Here is a 22683-nt window from a genome sequence, read left to right as displayed (position 1 = left end):
CGTTATCCTGCGCTGTCCTCTCACGGCCTGCTCATTTAACGTTTTGCGACGCGTCCGCTCCTTTATTTGCCTTTTCGTTTGCGTTTCGCATTTTACGAGGCTGCAGGACAACCGCATCGCTGTGATGCCACCCGCTCCTTTTTCTTCCGATTGCTTCGTATTATTTGCATATCAGCGAGTGGGGTTTTAAGAGCGCGCAGCTGCTTAAATTGAAATCGCTGCCCCTTTTGGAATTATATGTTCAGGCTGAATTTAAGAGCCTCGGCGATCGTAAAGGCATTGATTACTCACCTAATATCCGCAGATATTTGAGGCCCCAAAACGACTCCGCGCCTATTGCCGGCAGATTGGAGTCGGTGATGCGGAGTATCTCCAGTTTCATGAACTGCCGCAGCGCTGGACCGATTGTAATGGAATTCCGGGGTCCACGGATGATAATAACTTTAACATCGACGTCCAACTCATTTGGCGACAGCAGTGAATTCAGGCCTCCTGTAAAATAAACAATAAAACCACAACAGTTAAGAGTAGTTGAGGTCGAGTGGTTATGTCAAGGATACTTGAACTAATTTTATGCAGCCCACGGTAGTTAGGCGGACTTTGCAGTGAGATCTGTGCTCGGCCTTTCCGTTTAAGACTGAGAAATATTTATATTAAATTAATTAAGTTTGCCTATAGATTTTCCCGTTAGGTCCTCTAACTATTTTCTGAAAATATGAATCACTTTTTATGGGATTATCTTTAATCTCTTCAATGTACTTGTCCTGGCCAACAAGATCATTAATTGCATACCCAGGGGAGTCCACCTTGTATTTTTGTATGCCAACAATGTCGGTCATCTATTTAGAATTTGCCGAGTAACTGCGAGTGCTATACAACTGGGCAAACGGATACCAGTCGCCATTAACATCGCATTTGTATGCAGCACAATTTTTACTCTTCGCTCAGTTTCATTGTGTTTTTCGGTGGGGCTTCGGATCTGGGCTTTATGCATTTTGCATTTTCCATGGCCGTGCTCTATGGGCATGTGAATGTCTAAGGGGCGAAGTTGCACTATAATGCCCTCATTGTATTCGGATTCGACGGGGTCGGGGGTTGAGGGTTGGGTTCTTGTTGCTGCAGCGGTTTTATGTTGGCTGAGCACGCTGCGGGAATTTTCATAAAAATGCTGAGCATTAACACTGATTGTAACATATTTTAACGCGCGCACCCAGTTTTATTTTGTTGTCCTCATTCTGTTTTTATTTTTCCACATTTTTTCGCGAGCTTTTTGTTGGGATAAGAGATAAGGGTTGCTCATTAGCTTAGCCGCGGAAATTCTAACAAATTGCAGCTTAGAGAAAATTAGTCGAATTTATTATCGAGGTTTTTGTAGCAGGCACTTAAAACGTTTTACCAATTTTTATGTTAGCCCTTTCTTTTTTAATCCTAACAGAATAACAACTTATGAAAAACCATATTTAAGCGATGCTAGCCATGTACCTTGGCTTCAATTTAAGTACTTACAATTTTAAGCTGGCAAATTTTAGTTAAAGATTCGAGGACTTCACAGTTTCCTGGATTTATGCAAACAATTCAAAGCTTTTTTCCATGGCTTTATTTCAACACGATTAAATACAAATGTCGTTTTCTCAATTCCATTTCTGGTGCCAGATCTAAGCCAGTGCAATTATTAAAAGCCCAACAGTTTTGAAATGAAATTAAAACGACAGAAGCATCGCATTCAAAGCAATTCGAGGACTTACTATATGTGAGTGCTGTCCAAACAAGCGTTAAATTGAAATTATAGATTTTTGGGGGGCGAAAAGCAGAGCAGCAGATGAGCTAGTGGGGGAAATCGAAGTAAAAAATTCCCCAGCCACAGCGACGACGGCAAATGACAGTTGAACAAATTGAAATTGTCAGACATTTAAGGGAAATAAATGGCGAGCTTTAAAAGTAATGTCCGGGGGAATCCCCCATATCCGTAGATTGCGTGTGAGCAGGGAATTTTCGCATCGCTGCTGGATGTGTAATTATGATAGTATCCAGCGGAGAACACCTTATCGGTACTCAAGAAAACCTTGCTCCCTTCCTTCTTGCATAATTTCCGAGCATTAAGTGGGGTTTTTCCGCCTTTCCCACACCCGTATCGGTTCCGCCTTTTGCATTTATTGCGCCACTTACCTTTTGTGCAGATGGCCTGATAACGATCCAAGTCGTCCATGCTGCATTGGCATTCAGTGGGGCATTTCCTCCTCGTATTACTGAACATGGCCGGCATTATGCACAGGCTGAACAGGAGCCACTTGAAGAGCATCTGTCACGGACAAAATTAAAAGGATTTAGTTCAGTATCTCAGTCTCTGGTTAGTGAATGCAATTAGTGGTGGCTTTCTTATGCTAAAGGGTAGAAAGTTCAGAAACATTTTAATCGAGTTGGGATTTAAATATTAAAGCGCTATAACACTCCCTGGAGGTTTTCCTTTTTTTCAGAAACTTTTAAACCTTCGATTAAGCCCGAACAAATCCTAAATCCTAAAACATTTCTCTAATTATCCCTAATCCAATTACATTGCTCGATGATTGAACGACTTGCTGAACTAGTTTACGGTTTCACCTCTGCCCTCTCTGCTTTCAATTGCCGCAGCTGCTAATCTATATATAAAACCACGCAGCCACATACTCCACCTAACAGCCACCGCAGACCCATTCAAATTGAAATCAACGTGGTGTCACATGTTGACATGGTTTCAGCTGCTCCGCCAGTTGTTTTTGCACTATACTATATTTTTTTGTTTTAAGTTCAGTGGTTTTGTTACATACTTTCGTTTTGTTTGGCTCGGTGTGTGCGTGTGTGTGTTTGGTTGGGGTGTGTGCGTTGCGTATACGCCGTGTTGACCTCGGTGATTTGTGGTCGCCAGCAGCAGGACACTAGGACACAAGCGCGCCGTGGCCAGCGATAAACTGTGGCGCTGGTCCTGTGGTCCCGATGCAGTCTAACCGTCCAACGTGCTGCATAAATTAGCCGCAGCACATTGTGGTTGCAAAACAACAGAAAAAACAAACTGAAAATCAAAGATTACAGCGGGAAATGCGTCGAGAAACTGCACAGAAACAAATGCGGAGACGAATTTTTTCTTCGAGCATTTCGATTTTTATTGTTAAAATAATATTAAAAAATTGAACTGAATTTTAAGCAGCTAAGAGTTGTTTAGGTTACTCCATATATTGTAAGTTCATATTGTAGAGGTTATATAATAAGAAGAGATAATTTTCTTTCTGTGTGCCGTGTAAACCATTTCCAATTTGCTTAAAGGCCACGACTGGTGAATGCATTGGAAAATTAAATTTCAGCTCAGGGAATTTTTGGCTTGGACGCGTCGGCTTTTCTTGCAGACGTTTGCCTGGGACACGCGAAAGCACAAGGATTTATGCGCAGCATACTTTTCATTTTACATATTTGCCTGGATCGCTTCTGCCGGATGCGGGCTGCGATGGAGGAAAGCAAAGAAAGAGTTGTCTGGCAGCCGGCAACTTGACAGTTGCCGGCTCATAGTAGGCACCTTATGCATTGTGCTTGCCGGATTTGTTGTCAGGATATTGCCTCTGGGCCCGGCTGAGTAATATTCCCGCAAAGTTGGTGCGGTAAAAGTGAAAAATTGCGACAGCCTCCGCCGCAACTTTGGCGTCAGGACAGTTTTTTGAACTCAAGTCGGCGAAATGTACCAAAGGAGCACACTCTGCGCTCTTTATTCGCACACTCACACCCAATTTAACATGCCACGTTACTCACAATAAAGTTCCCAAAAATGCATTCAAAAATGTAGAAGTTTCGTGAAATACGCAGTGCAAGTGGCGCCCTAGCCGAATATAAATTCTTTTTGCATGCGAGTTCCTCAAGGCGGAAATTTAAATTCAAATTGGGTGTCACACCTGGGAAATAATGTTGTGGATTTAGGGATCACAAATAAAAATGTAATCGCATTTTTGTGTTCTATGGCCTCCTAGTCCATAAAGATTGCTGAGCGATAGACTGAGAAGGATTCAAGTTGTTAACTGGAATACACATTATTTTAAATATATTACATGATTTTAAAACCTACTAGGAAACCAGCAGCATACTTTGAAAACCATAATCCAAAGCATTAGCAGAAGTTAAAATTAAATGCAGGGAAAAGTTCCCCACAGCCAAAAACCAAAACTTAATCACTCTGTTCTCGGCGAACCGGATTCGGTTGAAGATGGATGGCCCAGAAATCAGCATCTGTCTGACTAGTTGGCCCACAAACTGGGAGGCAGAGCAACAAATACCCTAAAAGCAGCTGACGTCCTACACGCTCCACTAGGACTTTTGGCCAACTTTGCGCCGACTGCAGATGGCGCACGCGAAGTGGTCGAGTGGCGAAAAGTTGTGTTTGGCGGAGGTGGAGGCGGAATCCTGAGTAGATGTTGATATCGGCTTTCAGCAGGGAAACCGTTTGCTATTTAAACATTGGCAAATTTGTTTGGCTCGCTGCCCACTTCGGAGGACAAACAGAAGGCTGGAAGAACAGGCAAAGATGGATAAATTGGGAAAAGGGCTGGGCAGAAAATTACTCATACGCCTCTTGGAACAGCGCCGGATGTGGCATTTAATACGTTCGCTACTTTTGTAATTGAATATGATAAATCAAAGGCAGCTCAGCACAGAAACACTGAGCCTAAGCCAAAACGGAAGTGGTTGGAGCATTCCTTTCTCTCAAATTACACACACAATAAACTCTCATTTGCCGGCCATCTGAATGGTATTAAATTTACTCAAATGAGGGCGGGGATGAGCCAAAAAGCCGGTTCAGTTCAAAACCAAATAAATCTCAATTCTTGCCAAGGGAGCGAAATCAAATTACGTTAAATTCCCGAAAAGAGGCTAAGGTCCCCATGAAACGAAACCAAAAAATAAGCATCTGGCATAACATTATGAATTATGCCCGATGGCGGGCGTGGCCGATTTGCGCCTTTCGCTGACCGACGAGGGCAGCATTAAAATTCATGAACACATTTATTGCCAATTACTGCAAGGACCCGGACACGTTTCCTGCAAATACATGTATACACGAACAGGACCGTCGAGCTGGCAATGAAGGCCAAAAATCGCAGGTCACAGCCACAAACAAAATAAATTTCGGACTCCGTTTGGCGGGGTTTTTTGTCGGCTGGCCTTGCCAAAAGTTTTTTTTTTACTTCCCGCTCACATAAATTGATAAATTAGATTTACGCTCGAGAAATTATATTACAATATAATATATATTTCCGACCGAAGATTTGTTTTTTATTATTGTGTTTTTTGGTCGAACCTTTTGTTGAGCCCGCGTTGTATTGTTTAAAGCCCGCGTGTATTTCATGCATCAGTTTCTGATATTTCGCACTGACATTTAATTTATGGCTCTTATACGTTTTTTTATTCTTTTTTATAGGCGGCGGATTTAAATTATGGCTATTATTTTCGCAGGACTGCGTGGAAATGCTGGGTGATTTACTAAGCAAAAACTGTTGATTTGCCGAAATTTTATTTAAAAAATGGTATTCATTTGCAGTCTCATATGGCTGTCATTTGTTGCCATACTTTGGATATTTATTTCACTTCACAGAAAATGGGCTCAAGGCAAGGGTTAAAAGAATATTTCAAGCTCAGTTAATCCTTAAAGTACACCACTTGAATATCTAGCACTTTCGTTTTGCTCGGCAAATTAAGCCATTTGGAATCCTTACGTGTGGCGAATGGAACAATGTTTGTTATCAATTTCCAGCCGCAAATTCGAGGTTCGCGACTACCAAGTAAGCTGCCGGGATTGAGCAAAGTGGCGATGGCTATGCGTGATTATGTCCAGCCGGAATACACTTAGCAAAATTGTTCAACCAAAAAGCGAACTTTAAAATAAAACCATAAAATATTAGATTCCTATACCTATTATTGTATACTTTAAGGCTAGCATAGCCTTAAATCCGAGTCTCTATCATTTAAATCAAATTGTAGATTCATATTTCTGCGCAGTGTACCAGGCCACGGAGGAGCAGCTCCGCCACGATGATAGACACGATGCTGCATGGTCACGAAAGTGTTCCTGGCTGCCTGCCTGCCGAGGGCATGAAGGACTTGAGCGATTAGTTGCAGGACGTGCGGTGCATGAGAGCGAGGAGTGTGCCATGTCCTTGGAGAGGGATCAGGATCAGGAAGAGGACCTGGACCTGGATTCGGAATTGGCCACGTGCTGTTCGTTGGCCAAGCACATCGCATGCCGCCCGCCCATAAAGCTAAGCCCAGAAAACCGCTGAAGAGCTTTAAGCCACGTCGACCGCTTGGTGACCTTCTAGGGGATTTACATGGGAAAACCAAATTGCCGTTTATGGATACACTGGGATACATCTGTATCTGGGCGTTATTGGATTGGGAATGAGAGAGAGCACCACCTCACACACGTGTAATTGTTCTTTACAAGCAAATGGCACGTCCTCCTCGTCCTCTTTCTTAGTTGCCACTTTCCTACAAAAATAACGTATTTTCCTTGATTTATTTTCACACTCAAATGTGAGAATTTTCATGTAATTGCCCTTGTGTGGACACGAGCAAATTTATATAAAATTGCCAGGATAACCTCTGGGTGTGTGCAATCAGCTGCAGATTTTGTCGCTTGTTTTTTGGGTCATTTGGTCAATGCGATTAGCTTCGGCCACACCCACAGAGCCCACAGACGGTGTTCCTTTGTGTGCATGTGTGAGTTCGTGTGTCGGCGGTGTGTATCTGTGTGCTCTAGGCGGAAGTGCGGAGCAGACGAAGTAAGTGGAGGAGAGGGGGCAGGAAGCTAAAGCGGAGGGGACGACATTAAGCTGACATTGGCCAATTAGGCACGGCAAATGAGCAGCAATCTTTTGAGGCAATGATGCCTAAAACAGGGATTAGTGTCCCCTTACTCTGGCACACCCCCACCCACACACGCACACACCTTGACCACCGATATTGACAGCAGAAAAGTGCACTCGAAATAAAGGGAGTCTGGTTTACACAACCGCACTTAAATTAAGTTAAATGAAATCAATTTCCTCCACTTGCAGAATGTAGTTTAAATAATTAATATAATTAACTTTAAACGCTTTTAAAATAAGCTAATTCAGCTATAATTGTATTAACTATTTAAATTCGCTGTTGGTACTTTTTTCAGTGCAACTCTTTCTGCTTCCCTCCCTGAGATATTGATGCCAATTAGTTCTTCGCCCTTATTGATCTTCGGCGGCATTAAGGAGCATTTCCGATGATTCCATTTACCTTTCACCATCCCAAAACTCAGCAGCTGCGTGTGGTCAGCTTCTCTTAGCCGTCTTTTAACACAACTTGGGGCTTTAAGAACCCTTCACTTCCACTTACGGCCCCAGTGTGTTATGTTTCACTTGGCCAAGCGTTGCAAGATATTAACTTTCAGCGGAGCCAAGCGACGTCGTCATCGTCTTGGTCGCGGTTTTCTTTCAGGTGGATACAAAAAGACAAAAAAATACCTAAAAGGGGGTTCAGTGGATAAAGAGACGTGGCACCTGTCCGGCTTTAGTTCGTACCTGAAGCCTGGTCATGGTCACAGTTACGGCTCCTTTTGTGCGCTTTGTTTGCCTCTGATTGCATTTTTAACGCTTCACGCCGCGTGAGTGCATTGTTTTTGGCCCGCTTTCAGCCTCACCTTAATTGAATTGCAAATGCTGCAGAAATGCAGAAGAAATTCGCAGTGCACGAGGCAGAGGATTATGGCGTACTAATAGCGCGTTGATTGAATTAAGGGCTTGCCTCAAATGTTCTTCCTTCAGCTCGTTTAACTTTTAATTATCCAGGCACCTGGACTCACAACTCACTGATTTAAATGCACTTTATGTGCGGCAGGAGGAGCTTTAATTTTAAATGCACTTTAATTCCACTTAAGCTGACAGTGAACACAATGCGGAATTTATTTTTATTCAATTGCCAGCGGGCCGAATGAGTTTTAACAGGTAATTCCGTAAATGGTATACATTTTCGTTTGCGGTGGAGAAAATGTCATTGGATTTTCGCAAACCAAAATGCTGAAACTTTCTTTCTTTATTTTCCACAACAAAATAAAGTTGAACCTTTGGCAAAAGTTTTTGATTTGTCAGCTTTGCACTGGGCAAAGGCGCCAATTTGTCGATTACAAAGGAGTTCCAATCCTTAGGTATTTCCCTGTTCTATTTGAGTTTCCGTAGAGCAACTTTTCGCTGGCTTTAAATTTCGCAAAGTATTTCAATTATGCTGCGGAGCCCAGATTCTTGAAGAGCACTCGAGACTGTCTGCAGATGCACAAAAGCCGTGGGGGCAACGGCAGCCCAGGCAGAAGATGTTTCCATTTAAATTTATCATTTTTTAATGAGACTCTTAATTACGGAACGGAAGACCGGGGGGAGAGATTCCCAAACGGCACGTTACAAATAATGCTACAACGCTAATTGTTTCCGCTTGTTCATTTGGCCACCGCTCCCCACAAAACAACGCTCTCTCGCACACACACACACACACCAGCTCATTGTGGCATGTCCTGCAAAAGGACACAAAAGGAGCAGGCTTGTGTGCTTGGTCCACAGGCTAAGTCCTCTATCTCTTTGCCGCACATGCGACAGCCTCTTCATTAGATTCGTCTAATTTAACTTATTTGAGTCACTCCAATTAAATCACAGACTTTAAGTTGGGTGGCTCTTGATGATCTGGAAACCGACATCGGAGACTTCTGGCGTTGGCTCTTAACGGTTGAGTCAAATAGCTTTCGATTCGTGGGTGGAAAGTCATTCTTAGCTCCAAGGACAATTGAGAATGTCGAACATGGTATGCCTTTCACAGGCATTTCTAAGTCAGAAGCATTTGGGACAAAAATAAAACTGCAAGTGTCAAGGCCGGATTCGAGGCTAAAATGTTAATGAATATTGATAGTGGACACTGGGAACCAAAATTAAAGGTGGAGTTGAATACCAAATGATTTTCAGGGCACGTAAAATATTGTTTGTGAATTAGTTTTTTTAGATTTGATACTATTTTTTGGGTAAAATTGTAAACTTTAAAATGTATCAGTAGTATAGAGAAGTAAATAAAATATATTTATCAAAAATATATTTTAACATTAATGTTAGCATTAGGGTACGTATATACAACTTCAAAAATGAAAATTTAGCCTTCCGCTGGTGCAATTAATAAATAAATAAATAAAAACCCGATTTTTCAATCTGCAACTCTTAATGGAATTGACTTGTTTAAACTCCATCAAATCAGGGCCTATCTTGACCCATCCTGCGACCCACTCAAAGCAAATGAAGCTGTTCCATTTCATCGCCACACGTTTCAATATTTATTATTGCCTATTGACACTGAACAGGTCGATTGCCGAGAGTTGATGGCTCCTGGGTGCTGAATGAAATGGAGACCACGAGGCCTCAAAAGCAGAGCAAACACATGCGGAATTTTGCGATGCGGAGGGCAGCGGTTGGGAGTGCCGAGAGCAAACATATTATTGACATTTTATGGTTGGAAATTCATGGAAAAACAATCAAAAGGGGTGAAGGGTGGCTGCTCAGCCCACGCACGACTGAGATCCTGTGAAGGGAGTGGGCTCCTGGCGATGGGCCACAAGTCGATTAACAGTTTGATTGAGTTTTCCTATATATCCGATGCGGTATTTGCGGTTGATGTGCTTAAAAGTCAATACAATGCGACACATGCACACACACACAGGCCCGGAAAAAAGGGGTAAATGGTAACGAAAAATCTTAATGGAAAAATGCCTCGTAAAAATGTTATGCGGCAAATATTTGAACGGCAAGAAAGCAGTTTGAGGTCCTGGCAATCGGAAAATGTAATTAAAAAGCCGCTCGGAGACGTCCCCCTTTGGCAGAAGTTAAATGCGTCCGAGTGGCCTTCAGTTGTTGTTATAAATATTAAACGACGACACAGTCCAAGGATCCTTGGCCTCCTTCTTGGGCTCTGAAACGGGCGAAGTACTGCTTACCATTGCAAAATATTTGCCACTGATAAATTAACGCAGGCATTTACAGGAGCCACTGGGAACCGGAGAAGGGAAAACATATTTTCTTTTCACGTCAATTCGAACAAAATGCCAAACGCAGGGCGAAACGAAGGGCAGTGGGATGACAAAAAGCAGGTCATCATCGGTTCACTGAATCTGCTGCTTTGCCCTGCTCTTCAGTCCATCCTTCCGCAATTGATTGAAATAATAAGCCAGGACAGCAAGTGGGGTAGCAAATTGATGAATGCAAATTTAAGGAAAATTTTCCCCATACACCCAATAATGCTCGCTTAGTTTTTGGATACGGGGTGGACACCCAGAGTTCAATGAATTAATGAGCATTTTGACATGCACTCGCGATTGAACCGAATTGTGACAGACCGAGAATAAAGAGCAGGGACCCTGCGTCATTTGTGGCATTTCAGAATGAATAAATTAACGCCAACAATATGATTAATGGCCTCACTTCAACAGGAAAGTGTCGGACAAAAATACAATTTTCAATAGCATTCACAAGTGCTTGAAAATGCCATAGATGATTTAATTAATTTCATTTTAATTAATAATCAGTCTATTAATTTAATAATTATTATGAGTTTGGCCAATGACTGCCTTTTGAACCTATTTTGAAGGAATATTTCAATACATTTAATAAAATGTTACAATGTTACTGTTTATTTATGCTATAAATACATTTGTATTTAGATGAGAGTAATAATCATTTAATGAGTTTATCGAGTGGTCCATAAGCACATAGTGACACGTGTTTGCCGTATTACTTCTTTAAGCCCGCTTAACATTCGATCGCACTAGTGAAAAAATTATACAACTCTAAGCTGGCAGACGTAATGTGGACTTCAGGAAAATCGTATTAATTCATGCTAGGTTATGATTACGCGCCAGACCCTTTTCTCCCTCATCCGCTGGCTTTGATAACTAATTTACACACATTTATTAGTCGTTGTGCAGCTGGACAGATAAGCCGGGCCCGAAGGCCTGGTGAATGGTAAATGGTAAATGGCGAATGGCGAATGGTAAATGGCGGATGGCAGCGCGTTGCTCATACGCCATGTGGTGCCTGCGGTGTGCCAATAATGCTGGTGTCTGCTCTTCTACGTTTTCCCCATTGCGAGCGTGCGTCTGTGTCAAAGTGCGCATTTAAAGCTTTTGAGCTTAGATGGGAAATCCCCGCCGCCATTGTTCATCTCGCTTTTGGCTACTGCAATCTCAGATGCGCGACGGAATGGCAACAACCGCACCCTGGGATCCTCAATCCCACCCCGTTTCATCTACCCTCCAGTTAAAGCGTCTTTAAAGCGCTCAGTCGCCTAAGCTTGTTGTTCAAAGAAAATCTCAGAAACTGGGGGAGAAAGTGTTAACAGCACTAGCTGTAAACTGGCCCATTAACTAGCTGCTCGTTTTAATTAAAAACTACATTTCTGGTCTTTGCCGCCGTTTTTTCCGCCATTTTCGCTCTGCAGATTCCTTGAGCCAAAATGCTCTGATATATGCGTGTAATTTCGTTTTATGGCTCACTCGCACACACTCTCGTTTTATGAGGAATGGGACGAGCGATGGGGTTGCTGTTCGCATAATGATTAAAAATTCAATTTAGTCGACGCCAGAAATGAAATTATTTATGAGATGCTTGGCACACCAATGCGGGTCAGCGTGGGAGTATGTGATATATGTGGCACAGTTTAAAATTGGCAATGCCTGGAGAGATAATAAAAAACCACGAAAACCTCATCGATAACAGATTAAGCGAATTGTTTATCTTTTCTATATTTTAGGAATGTATTTTTATTAAGCTCATTATTTCTTCTTTGTCAACTGTGTTTTTCTTTTATTTGTATATAAGCTCATTTAAGAAAAATGTTGTATAACTGTTGCAAATTAATTACTTTACTGTGACAAATCTGTATTACGCTCTAAATTTCTTGCTTCAAGATTCAACTGACTCATTTTTCACCTGAAAAGCTACTGGCCAATATTTTCTAATTAGCAAAAAGGTATGCCAGAGTCTTGGAACTAAAAGCACGTGAGGAATCCTTGACGGAGGACTCGCTCACTGTCTCTCTCTCCATCTCCAAGGATGGGATGAGCCCTGTCTCTCTGCCCCTGTCACTGCTCATTTTCCGCTCACCAGTTTTCCACCCATCACCGCCCTTTTTCTCTTTTAACGGCATTGTTTGCATGCTTTTCTTGCTTTCCAGCGTCGACGTAAACTCATATACTCAAAGTCTTACACTCGGGGGCCCTGCACTTCAGCTCATTCATCAGTCATTCAACGGCCACGGGAACTCTGGCAGCCCAAACACAATCAGGGAGCCTCTCGCTCACGCCAAGGATGGCAACATGTTTTTGCAATTTACCGATTTGCGTTGTAACCGAGGCAGACAGGACTTTTTTCGTGCTCCATTTCCCGGTTTTCCCCACCGTCAACCCCCCCCTTTCAAGTTTTTCTGAGCCCAACACAGAGTCATCCTGCTTCTTCTCCACTCTTCACTACTATTCTGGCTCGTTGTCATCATCAGTGCGCAATTCAAGCGGAATTTCGCAAAATTTACTTTGACGTCTGTGCATTGCGCATACGCCTCGTGGGCCGTACTATTTGCTCAGGCGGAATGCAACGGGGTTGCCGCTCCCTATCGCTGGTTCCATATTTGATTAGACATTAAAAGCCACTTGTCAGACTATCAAAATAATGTGTCAATTGCGCTTTGATAAGCAAATTCATGTAATATACCAGTTTTATAAGGGAACGTATATCTTTGATGTATTAAAGTTTATAAGTGTTCACGGCAGTCCACGTATTGACGAAGCGCAACAAGAAAGTGTGTTCTTTTTTCATAAAATCTACAAAGAAGGCCACAAGGTTGGCAATTTATTCCTTTAAATAAAAAAATATGCATTGGCCCAGTTGTTTGTTTTGGCAAATCGTCAAAGCAAAGTAACGCGTATTTCATTATACATTAGAAGCCACTTGCCAGACTAAATAATCTGTCAAGTGTGTGTGATTAGATGTTTCCTGCGTTGTAATTGTATAAGGGAAACCACAAAGTCCTTGAAGCGGACATTCAGCTGTGGTTTTATGAGTCCTTCAATCAATTAGCTTTGAAAGCATTAGCGATTCCATTCCGTCAAATATTGGATATCCTTATTGGGCTTCCTTTTGATGTTGTCACATCCTAAACCATTTACGTTCAGAGACATTTTCGCTCACACGCACGGGTGAGCTGTGGCAGAACCTGATTTTGTCATCTGGTAATTGAAAGTTAATATTTGTGAGTTGATAGTGCAAAAAATTGGCTAAGTGCGGTGTCGACAATTTAAATGTTAGCACAAACGCCATTGCCAGACTGAAAGACAGGCGACACATGTCGCACAATACCTTTATGTCGAGACTGTTTTAAGTTAATACGCCTAATGTACTGTTTCTGGGAATCAAAATCAAGTGGCGAGAATTTATCTTTCCGGCCAACGCAACAGTTTTGAAGAAGTAGGCTGTCAAGATACTTCTTCCGCCCGCATTGCCGCACTATCACTGAAAGAAAAACCTATCTAAAAACAAAACACTTTGTGGCCTACGAAATGAATATCAAAAGCATATTTATTTTTATATTATTATTATCAATACTCTTCCTTATAAGCTAAACAATGTTTAACAAATGAGTTATTGTAGTTTTATACTTTGGGGACATTCTTTTTAATTCATTTGGCTGCAATAATACGAATTGGTCACGACTATTTTTCTCTGTGCTGGCATACGCATATGTGGGAGTTGGTTTTTTATAGATTAGCCGCTGGCCATGTCGGCCATAACAAGTGGCCCAATAAAGGCACACTCCACCGTTCGTTTCCAGGACTAAAAGCTGCGAGATTCTCAAGCTCAGTCGACGACTCAATGTTTAAATGTTTCGAATTGCCGACAAGGGATTTGGCATCATGGCATTCACGCCCAGATAAGCGCCAGTAGTGGGCCTTATCTTTAAGGATTCTCGCATTTTCCCGCCTGGCCCCATTTTCCGTGAGTGGACGCCGAGATTTATTACAAGCCATTTCTCTCGCACAGGACCGGGATCGCACAATTAAAGCCCGTTTTTGCTTTTATTTTTCCGCCTCCGCCACTCAAATAGTTAGTGAAATACTTTCGAGTTGTTGGCCGTCGGGTTGGGTATGCAAATTATTTGCCTTTAATGTGTGCTGAGAACTCTGGCAAAGTTGCTCTCAATTTAGTCATTAGGCTTTGGGCCAAAACTTTTGCTTTCTCTGCGAGTGTTGGGGAAAAACCATTTTTATTTTCCAGTTCCTTTTTACTCTGCGAGTATTAATGTAAGCAGTCAACTTAAAATATAATTAAGTCGAGCTTGAGCCTCGGATGACAAAGCAAACACATGGCCAAAGGAAAATGCCTCAGAGTGCAAGAAAATTCGCATAGTATGCGAAAGTGGAAAGAAAATAAAAGAGCTCGAGTACAAAGGAACTTGCAGCATGTGAAAGCCGGAAAAACAGCAAACAGGAAATGGGGTCGACTTTTGGATACTGAGTGCAAAAATTGTACATTTAATTGGAGGCTACCAATTGTTTAAAATGTGTCTTCCTATTCTAAAAAGTGTGCCATTCATTGTTTTTGCCTCATCCTTGGTGAGCTTAGCTGTGAAGGAAAGTGCGAAGAATAAATGATGCCAAAGCCAGCCGCGGAATAACTTTTCAGTTAGGTGAAGTTCGCGCCATGAGAGACATAATTATGCGATTTAACACTTTAGTGCTGGCAAAGTGGAACGACCAGGCCTGCGGCAGCCTCGGTCCTCGTCCACGTCCTTGTCGTCTCATCAACCTCATCCTTGCTGGCTGCCCGAGAACAAAAGGAAGCTGATGCCAACAAGAAAAGGAAATTTGTGCTAAAAGTGCACTTCCAGTAAAAGTGAGATGCGGATAACAGGGCGACCACAACGCGATTTAATGAAGCTGCAAACTACAAGTAAATCCTGGGCTGTGGGATGAGACAGTGGGGCCGGCCAATGCAAACTGATTGCAGAAAATGGCTCATTTGCCGGGAAATCAAATCGCTTCATTTCTAAGTGGATAAACACACAAATGATGGCAAATAGCCATGAATGCATACCATCGTCAACAGCCGCCGGAAAGGCACTCCGGTGACCTGGTCAAAACGCTGAACGAATGAGCGAAATTGAATGAAAATTATGCTGCCACTCGACTCACTGGGCTTCTGGGCCCTGTCCGTGCCTTCTGCTAGATGAAAAATAATTTTATAAAATAACTTGGCCCTTTTTTGCAGATCACTGAGCTTTCTGCCCCCGAAAAGCAGGAGCGGAGGATTGCTAAACAAAATTGAATTGTATTCTGACAGACGCCGGCCCTCAAGGCTCTATTTTGTTTGCGTTCTTTTTATTTTTTGGCAACCAAATAAAATGGACGCATTTCAAACAGAATTATTAAACAGCTCTTTAAGTTTGCATGGTTTACTTTCCGCGGTAGGCAGTTGATTACTTTTTAGTTAACTTCTTCTAATTTAAGGTCATGTCCTTTCAAACCCATTTAATTGTATTCAAGACGTAAAAAAGTTGAAAATCAATTTTAAATATTTTTATAAAGTTCGAAGACATCCCAACAATACAATAAAATGGTAATTCGAAATAAACAAACTTTTACACTCACACAAAAGTAATGCAATACATTGAGGATACGTTGGAAAAAGAGGAAAGGACTCGAAATGCTTACAAATTTTCATGGGGCAACCAGAATCACCGCAGGCATCGTAAAAATGAACATTTGAAGAGCCGAAAGATGTTGAAATGTGCAAACATAAAACTGCCACCAATTGATTGAGATGTAATCAAAAAGGCGACCCAAACAAAAAGCAAAGGGATGAGAGTTTTTCTTCCGTTTTTTTGAAAAGCGACAAATGTGTAAGGGCATAAAAATCATTGCCGAAACGAAAAAGGAACGAAAAATCAAATTACGCATACGCAGTGCAGGCCAAAAGGAAATGCCCATGCTGGGTTTTCCAACACACAAGCCTCGTTCCGTTATGGAAATTCGCCGGGAAAGCATATGCGGCAACTTACTAATGCTAACTGGGGTTAAATTTGACTGCCTCTGGGCCACATACATCAACGCAAACATAAATTACTCGCCATATATGCGCATGACTAATTTGCGACTCATGTCTGGCCTTTGATGCTGCCGCCCGCAAAGTTTTAGCATTCATATTTTATTAGCCACAAGTCAGTAAGTTTGTGTTCTAAACAATTTATTAATCAAATGGTCCAGCAAACTATGCTCCATCCACAAAAAACCAGGCCAAAGTAACGTCACAAGAACTGAATGCGAACCTGAAACCGAAACTGAAACCAAAACCAAAAGTCCAGTCATCTCCGACTCGTGTGTATATTTCATTTATGTGCCCTGTATGTGTGACAAATTGTGTGCCATAGGCCAAGTTTCGGATTTTGTTGTTTGCCTTTCTGCTCTCGCAGGGATATTGCCGCCAAATAGAGTTGTCATTACTTAGGACGCAAATATGGCTAAAAAGGTTGCAACATTTCAACGAAACTCTACGAAACTATGCACTTTTATAACAGCAATAATATTCTCTACTTGACTATAGCTTTTTATCTTAAATTTTTAAGTAACTTTCAAGACTTTATAATAATGAAGAACATATATTTATATGGTGTACTCGGCATGATTATTTTTCTAAATCATATTAATTAAAATATTAACTTAATAACATTCAGACTTCAACATTTAATAAAACCCGAAAAAGTTGGGTTTCTGAACTAAAATATCCGATTTTAAACTGTCTGAAACGACACCTAAAACGACATCACTGGCGTCTGGTGTCACTTTCCCTTGTCCTGTTCCCGACTCGTCCTTCCACCACACTGCTCGTCATCTTGTCTGGATCCCCGCAAAAGTGTTACAAATTTATGACATTCTCCTTTTGCATTCGTCGACCCTTTAAAGCAACTCGCACCCAATGGCTAAATCCAAAGCCAAACAGCTTCGAAAAAGGTCAACAGAATGCTCGAGGTTAGAGACGCTGGCCGAAAAAGCAAAAAATAAAAGGAAGTAGTAAAAATGTTGTTTTCTCCTTCGTTTTACGGTTTTGGGTTGGACATTTACAAAAAATCCTAAAAAACTGTGGAGATGCTGGAAACTGTAATGGGAGGGAACGAAACCAAGACACTAATGTCGCTCATCTTTTATTAATATTTCTTTGAGATTTTTATGCTGCTGTTTTCTTGCCGCAGGGTGTGCCGTAGCTTGCGGTCTAGCAGACAGTTGAATGAACTACAAGAAAAGTAAATCCAGCCAATATTTTCTCAAATTAGATCAAATAAACAAATATCATGTTTCTGTAGCTTGCAAACTTTTCAATGAGTTTAATACACCCACGAAAATTTCTTTCTTTATTTTCGCATGTCCCACGTTTTAGTGTGCTGAAAATCAATAAGCTTTATACTGCGCCTTCCAGTGACATAAAGCATTCGCAAAACCGGAGGAGTATGAACCCTGTGGCACTTGATTTGTTACATAAGGCGTGTGGCTTACTTTTACTGTCATACTTTCTTTTACGCTGGAAAAATTTCTTCACCGGAAAATTTCTTCTCAAGTCAGGTCTGCGATGACTTCCTCCCTGTTCCTTCCTGCTTGCCAAGAAAGTGATTTAGCGGAAATTGTTTTTTAATGCGGCAGACATTCCTAAACTATTTAACCTGAAGTGGCACAGTCACTCTCGCCGAGGCAAAAAATGTCAACCATTTATCAATGGATAATCAATAGACCTTAAACCATTTTTTCGTTTCGGTCTGGGTCGATGCCGAAGGGTAAATTTTATAGTTTAGCAGGCAGAAATTCGGTGTTGTGCCCGAAATAACTGCGTGGCATGCGATAAGGCTCAGGTACATATATGTATATGTACATATATTCTCTTTGGGGAGAGGAAAACGCTTTCCCACGAGTTCACCGATGTCCGCACATTTGCCTAAACATCCGCTGCAGCATTTTGACATTGCGGATTACAATAAAAGCGTTTTTATTTCTTTCCATGACTGGCAGACGAACCGAGAGTGACTGACAGATAGGTGAAAGTTGGAAAGGGGCGATATGTTCGTATATAGTGCCTGACATTCATTAGCAACTGGCATGATGTCATTACGTGTCAACTTGCCGTTTAACCCCAGTATTGATTTTGCAGCCAAATATTATTTGTTTTTAGCTGCATTCACTGGGCTTCCAAATAGTTTTATACCCTACACACGCATCAAATTTAAGCCAAGCTCCAAAATGTTCAGAAGCGCTGCCAGCAACATTTCAATGTAAATTTAATTTGCCCGAGTGGAGATTATTAATTTGTGCACATGGCCCGGGTGCGTATAAAATCCTTTGCATTTTGCACAGCCATAAACTTGGGCAAATAACTTAGTAATCATCATCAGCAGCACTTGCAGGATCATCAGCATTTTACCAGGGCATTATAATTACATAAGGATGCGCCTTTGTGGCTGTGTATGTGCGTCTGCTCTTTACAAAGGAATAAAAAAATACTAAAAACAGGACTCGTCGGCACTGAAAACGCGCAGACAGCTTACCTTTTCGTCCTGTTTATGACAGCTCCCAGTCAGCACACACCGACTTTATATATATACATACATACATACGGGAAACACTTGCAAGTTTTACGATTTTCAAATGATGTACGTACAAATTCATAGAATTTTATATTACCCAGCGCAGCCCACCCAATCGCAGGCCACTCCATCTGCGTGTAACTCGATTTTAGTTGTTTGGTTGTTTTCAGAGAAAGCTCTGTTTGTGGCAGCCAGTCATATTTCATTATTTGCCGCTGCGTTTTCCGCACACTCGCATTAATCAAAAATTGCAAACAAACAGTTGAAATATATGATACGGTGCTTTTCGGATGTGGGCATTAAAAACTGTTGCACAACTCATTTGAGACTCATGAATATGGTTGTGTTTTGGCTACCACTATATTAGAAATATATTAGATTCGTATATCCCTCTTTGCCAGGTCGTCAACCAGCATGACAAGCTTATTATAATCGCATGCCGATGCCCGAAAAACTTTTTAAATTAGTTAGGAAAGAAAATAATATACAAAGAAAAAGCCATCATCATCATCTTCGGCAGAAGTCTTTTCCAGCTGGCTGCAAATGTATTCGTGTAGGAAAAACTTTTCCTGCCTACTTTTCCGCACATTTATTCGCCCACTAAATGCAAATTTGTATAATTTGATTTTGTTACAATTCGCAAGAGCCATGAAAAAGCGCTACCTTTTTGATCCGTTTTTATTTCCCCAAAGAAAATTCCTTTATAGCCGCAAAATTAATCAAGCAAAAACACAGAGAGCGAAAAATGGATTTTTAGAAAATGTTTTCTTAAATGGCATATTTCCATTTCGCAAAGAAATTCATGCGAAGCATGCGGTATTTATGAAATTTTATGTTCCGTTTTATGGGGCCATCAAAAGTGCGTTCAATTTCAAAAATTGAAGAATAATTGCGACGAAAGTGGATCAGAGCGGCAAAGGCGGACGAAAAATCTTTGCTGATTATTGACACTAATTGGTCTTTGGCTTGAACAGCAAGACGCTCAATTTAGCTTCTAATTAAACGAGATGGAGAATGCGTAAATTAGAGCATAAATTAAAGGCTCCTCTTAGTAAAGATGCCATCGCATTGTATCCAGGAGATAAGAGAATATGAAATAATGCCAAAGGACAGGACTAAAGTCCTAATATAATTATGTTGTAAGTGCTAATCAGCTGAAGTTAGTTTACCTATTGATATTATACTAATTTCATATATATATTTAGATATATTTCCATATCCAATTTCTCACCTTTGCTATAGTAACGATGTCCTGAAAAGAAAAAGAAAAGCACTCATTAATAAACTTGTTTCCAGGCCACTTTGGACTTATTTCAATTAGCAGAAGAGCTCTGCGTAGAAAACATTTTTATATTTCAAAGTGAGCCCCCTTGGCCAATGCTCAAGTGATGCTCCAGGGATCTTGGCACATATAACATACAACATTTACATTCTAAGGCCAATGAGAGCAGTTTCACCTTGACAACGCCTTAAATTCAATGGCAAATGTCAATCTTTTCAGCCGTGTAACCTTTACTAAATATAGTAGAGCTTAAACAGCCTACGGAAAAGTGTCATTGAGTGAGTGGGACATGCATTTATAAAAGAAACATTAATTCCAAAGACATACCAGCTACGGATGCCGTAGTACGGAAGGAATTTGTTTGCTAAGGCTTTTGGGGATACATCTTATTTTGTCATACTTGTGGCATGTAAAGAGAATTTTCCAATTACCAATAAGAAAATGTAAGTCCTTATTTCAACTTTTCTGAAAACTACTGCGCTTCTAAATATTTATTATTTTTTATATTTAATAAATAGAAACCACAAGGTAAAATATGAAACTCTAGCGGATCTTATAGCCTTCGATATTTTATTAAATTCATTTATTTATTTTGTATCATTAAATAGTAACAAGCAAGTGTTCGAGATGTACCACCTGTTAAGTAGTTGTGCCTGCTGCTTGCATGGATGAGTAGTGGGTATCTAATAGTAATAGTAGTAGTCGCTAAACTCTTCAGGTGCGCTGCGTTACTACGCGGAGTACCATCCATAGTGATATGGAAGATGTGGTATACTTTTAGGCAGTTTTTGTATCACTATTTCGGTGATAGTTTTTTGCAAATTTCGTTCAGGATCTTTTTCATAAAGCAATTCATAAAAGCATATGGGTTAGTTTCATTTTGAGATCCCTGATACGTGTTTTAAAGCGCAGCCATTTATCATGGGAAAATAGCAAAATTAGCCGAGCGACTAACTGACTGCCCAGTGTGATTCTCCCTTTGTGGGCGTGGCTTCACTTCGCATAGCCGCCAGAGGGCGTGCCAGTATAAATGGCCTTCACTAAAACTAGAACCAAACTAAAACACAGGGTTAAAATGGCATCACAACGACATTGACGCATCAAGCGAAAGCCCTTGGCTATAGTATCCACACGAAGGATTTAAGAGCTAGATTAAGGCTAAAAGAGGGCGTGTCTGGCTATAAAGATTTATGCTGACACCTCTGGCTAAGGTCACCACCAAGGGCCGTCTGACGAAATGCAATTGGGCTTTAATGCAGCTGCAAATGCAGCAAGCGTTCCATTAAAATTATGACAGTCATCAAAATGCCGCCGCTGCACAAGCTATCATTAAGCAGCAGGAGGGATGCGAGTTTAATTTTTATTGGACGCTGCACTGCGCTGGGAAAATTCAATTAGGAAGCCAGTATTCTGGGCTAAGGACTGTGGGCCAAGAGCTCGAGGAGAGAATCAAGCCAAGCTGCCGAGAGTTAATCAGTTTTGCTAACTTCATTTGAGCAACTAACGGCAGGCAACTTTTGTGCAAGGTGGGTGGCATCCTGCTGCTGAAGTTGGTCTTAAAGCTTACTCCCTGCCAGCCAATTACACGCACTGCAATCATTTACAAAACTTTCCCACCGCTACACGTACTTAATCGTGAGTTTGCAGACTAGTGCTGGAAAAAGCTAAAGCTAAATTATTCATTTTTAGTAGAAGGAGCAAAATTCAATTAATGTCAAAATTACTTTATTTAAATTTTGGCAAAAAAAGCCATTGATAAAAAAAAATTGTAAAATGGGTTGTTATAAAGTTTTAATAAAAATGAGTAATATATAAAAATATCAGCGTATTCTTAACATTACCGACCCGCCGGTTGAGCTATGAAAAAGTCAAATTGACAACACTGTACCGTTTCCACTAGAGGTTGGATAAAAGTTGGCTAGACAAATGTTGCACTTGCATTTCCTGCCCGTCCGAGAGGAGATTTATTGCCGGGACAAAAGAGGAATTAAAAGGCCAACTCTGAAGCACACATTAACCCACATTTCAATGGGGATTTATGGCTAGCCAAATAGGCCTGAAAATAATGCAGAGTGAAAGGTATGTTCGATTAGCTTTCAGAGATATGCATGCATAACTAATTTAGTTTATTATCCGATCAACAAGAGCGTGTATGTCAGAATACAAATATTTATCTCCTGCACATTTAATATGTTTTGGCCTCTGTCAATTGTATTCAATTGCTGGTTCTGAGTCAACATTGCATCAGGTGTTTGCAACTTTTATGAGCCCCGTTTTTGGGTCACTCAATGGCCGTCAATCAAAGGGGGGTACTTGACCACCAATCAATTCGCCCATAAATCAGGGCTCTGTGTAAAGTCTAAACAATTACAAAACAATTAAATTGTCACACCGAACTGTGAAGAGCAAACCAAGTCAAGGTTAGGGACGAGGGGAAAAACAGTGCTCGAAGGAAAAGCGCTATCTGCTTGGCTCCTTTCCACTCGGCGCTTTTCCTCTTTCTTCTGGACATCCGACTGCTGCTCAGTCGACACGTTTCCGGTCCAGTGTCCGTGCACTGTCAAAAATTTTATGTCATTTGGTTTTAAGACATTTACGTTTTAACGTACTCTCTGTGTAGAGGAGCTTTATAATTAAATTAGTTAATCGTGAATAAGATCAAAGACTACCGAAACAAGAATATAATATGCGATAGTAGCAGAATTCCACAAAAACAT

General features: G+C 41.1%; 1 protein-coding gene across 1 annotated transcript in view; it reads right to left on the bottom strand.

The window, feature by feature from the left end:
- LOC117139667 (insulin-like growth factor-binding protein complex acid labile subunit) overlaps positions 1 to 22683 on the bottom strand; it is a 48995-nt gene that overhangs the window by 7460 nt on the left and 18852 nt on the right. Inside the window, exons 3-5 of the mRNA XM_033302143.1 lie at positions 19916 to 19936; positions 2167 to 2299; positions 292 to 492 (exon numbers count right to left, since the gene is read on the bottom strand). Coding sequence (XP_033158034.1) covers positions 292 to 492; positions 2167 to 2299 — 334 coding nt within the window. The 5' untranslated portion in view covers positions 19916 to 19936. The remainder of the gene's footprint in view (positions 1 to 291; positions 493 to 2166; positions 2300 to 19915; positions 19937 to 22683) is intronic.

This window comes from Drosophila mauritiana, chromosome 2L, assembly GCF_004382145.1.
Source record: "Drosophila mauritiana strain mau12 chromosome 2L, ASM438214v1, whole genome shotgun sequence".
NCBI classification, from domain to species: Eukaryota; Metazoa; Arthropoda; class Insecta; order Diptera; family Drosophilidae; genus Drosophila; species Drosophila mauritiana.
This window is presented reverse-complemented; position numbering and strand designations above follow the sequence as displayed.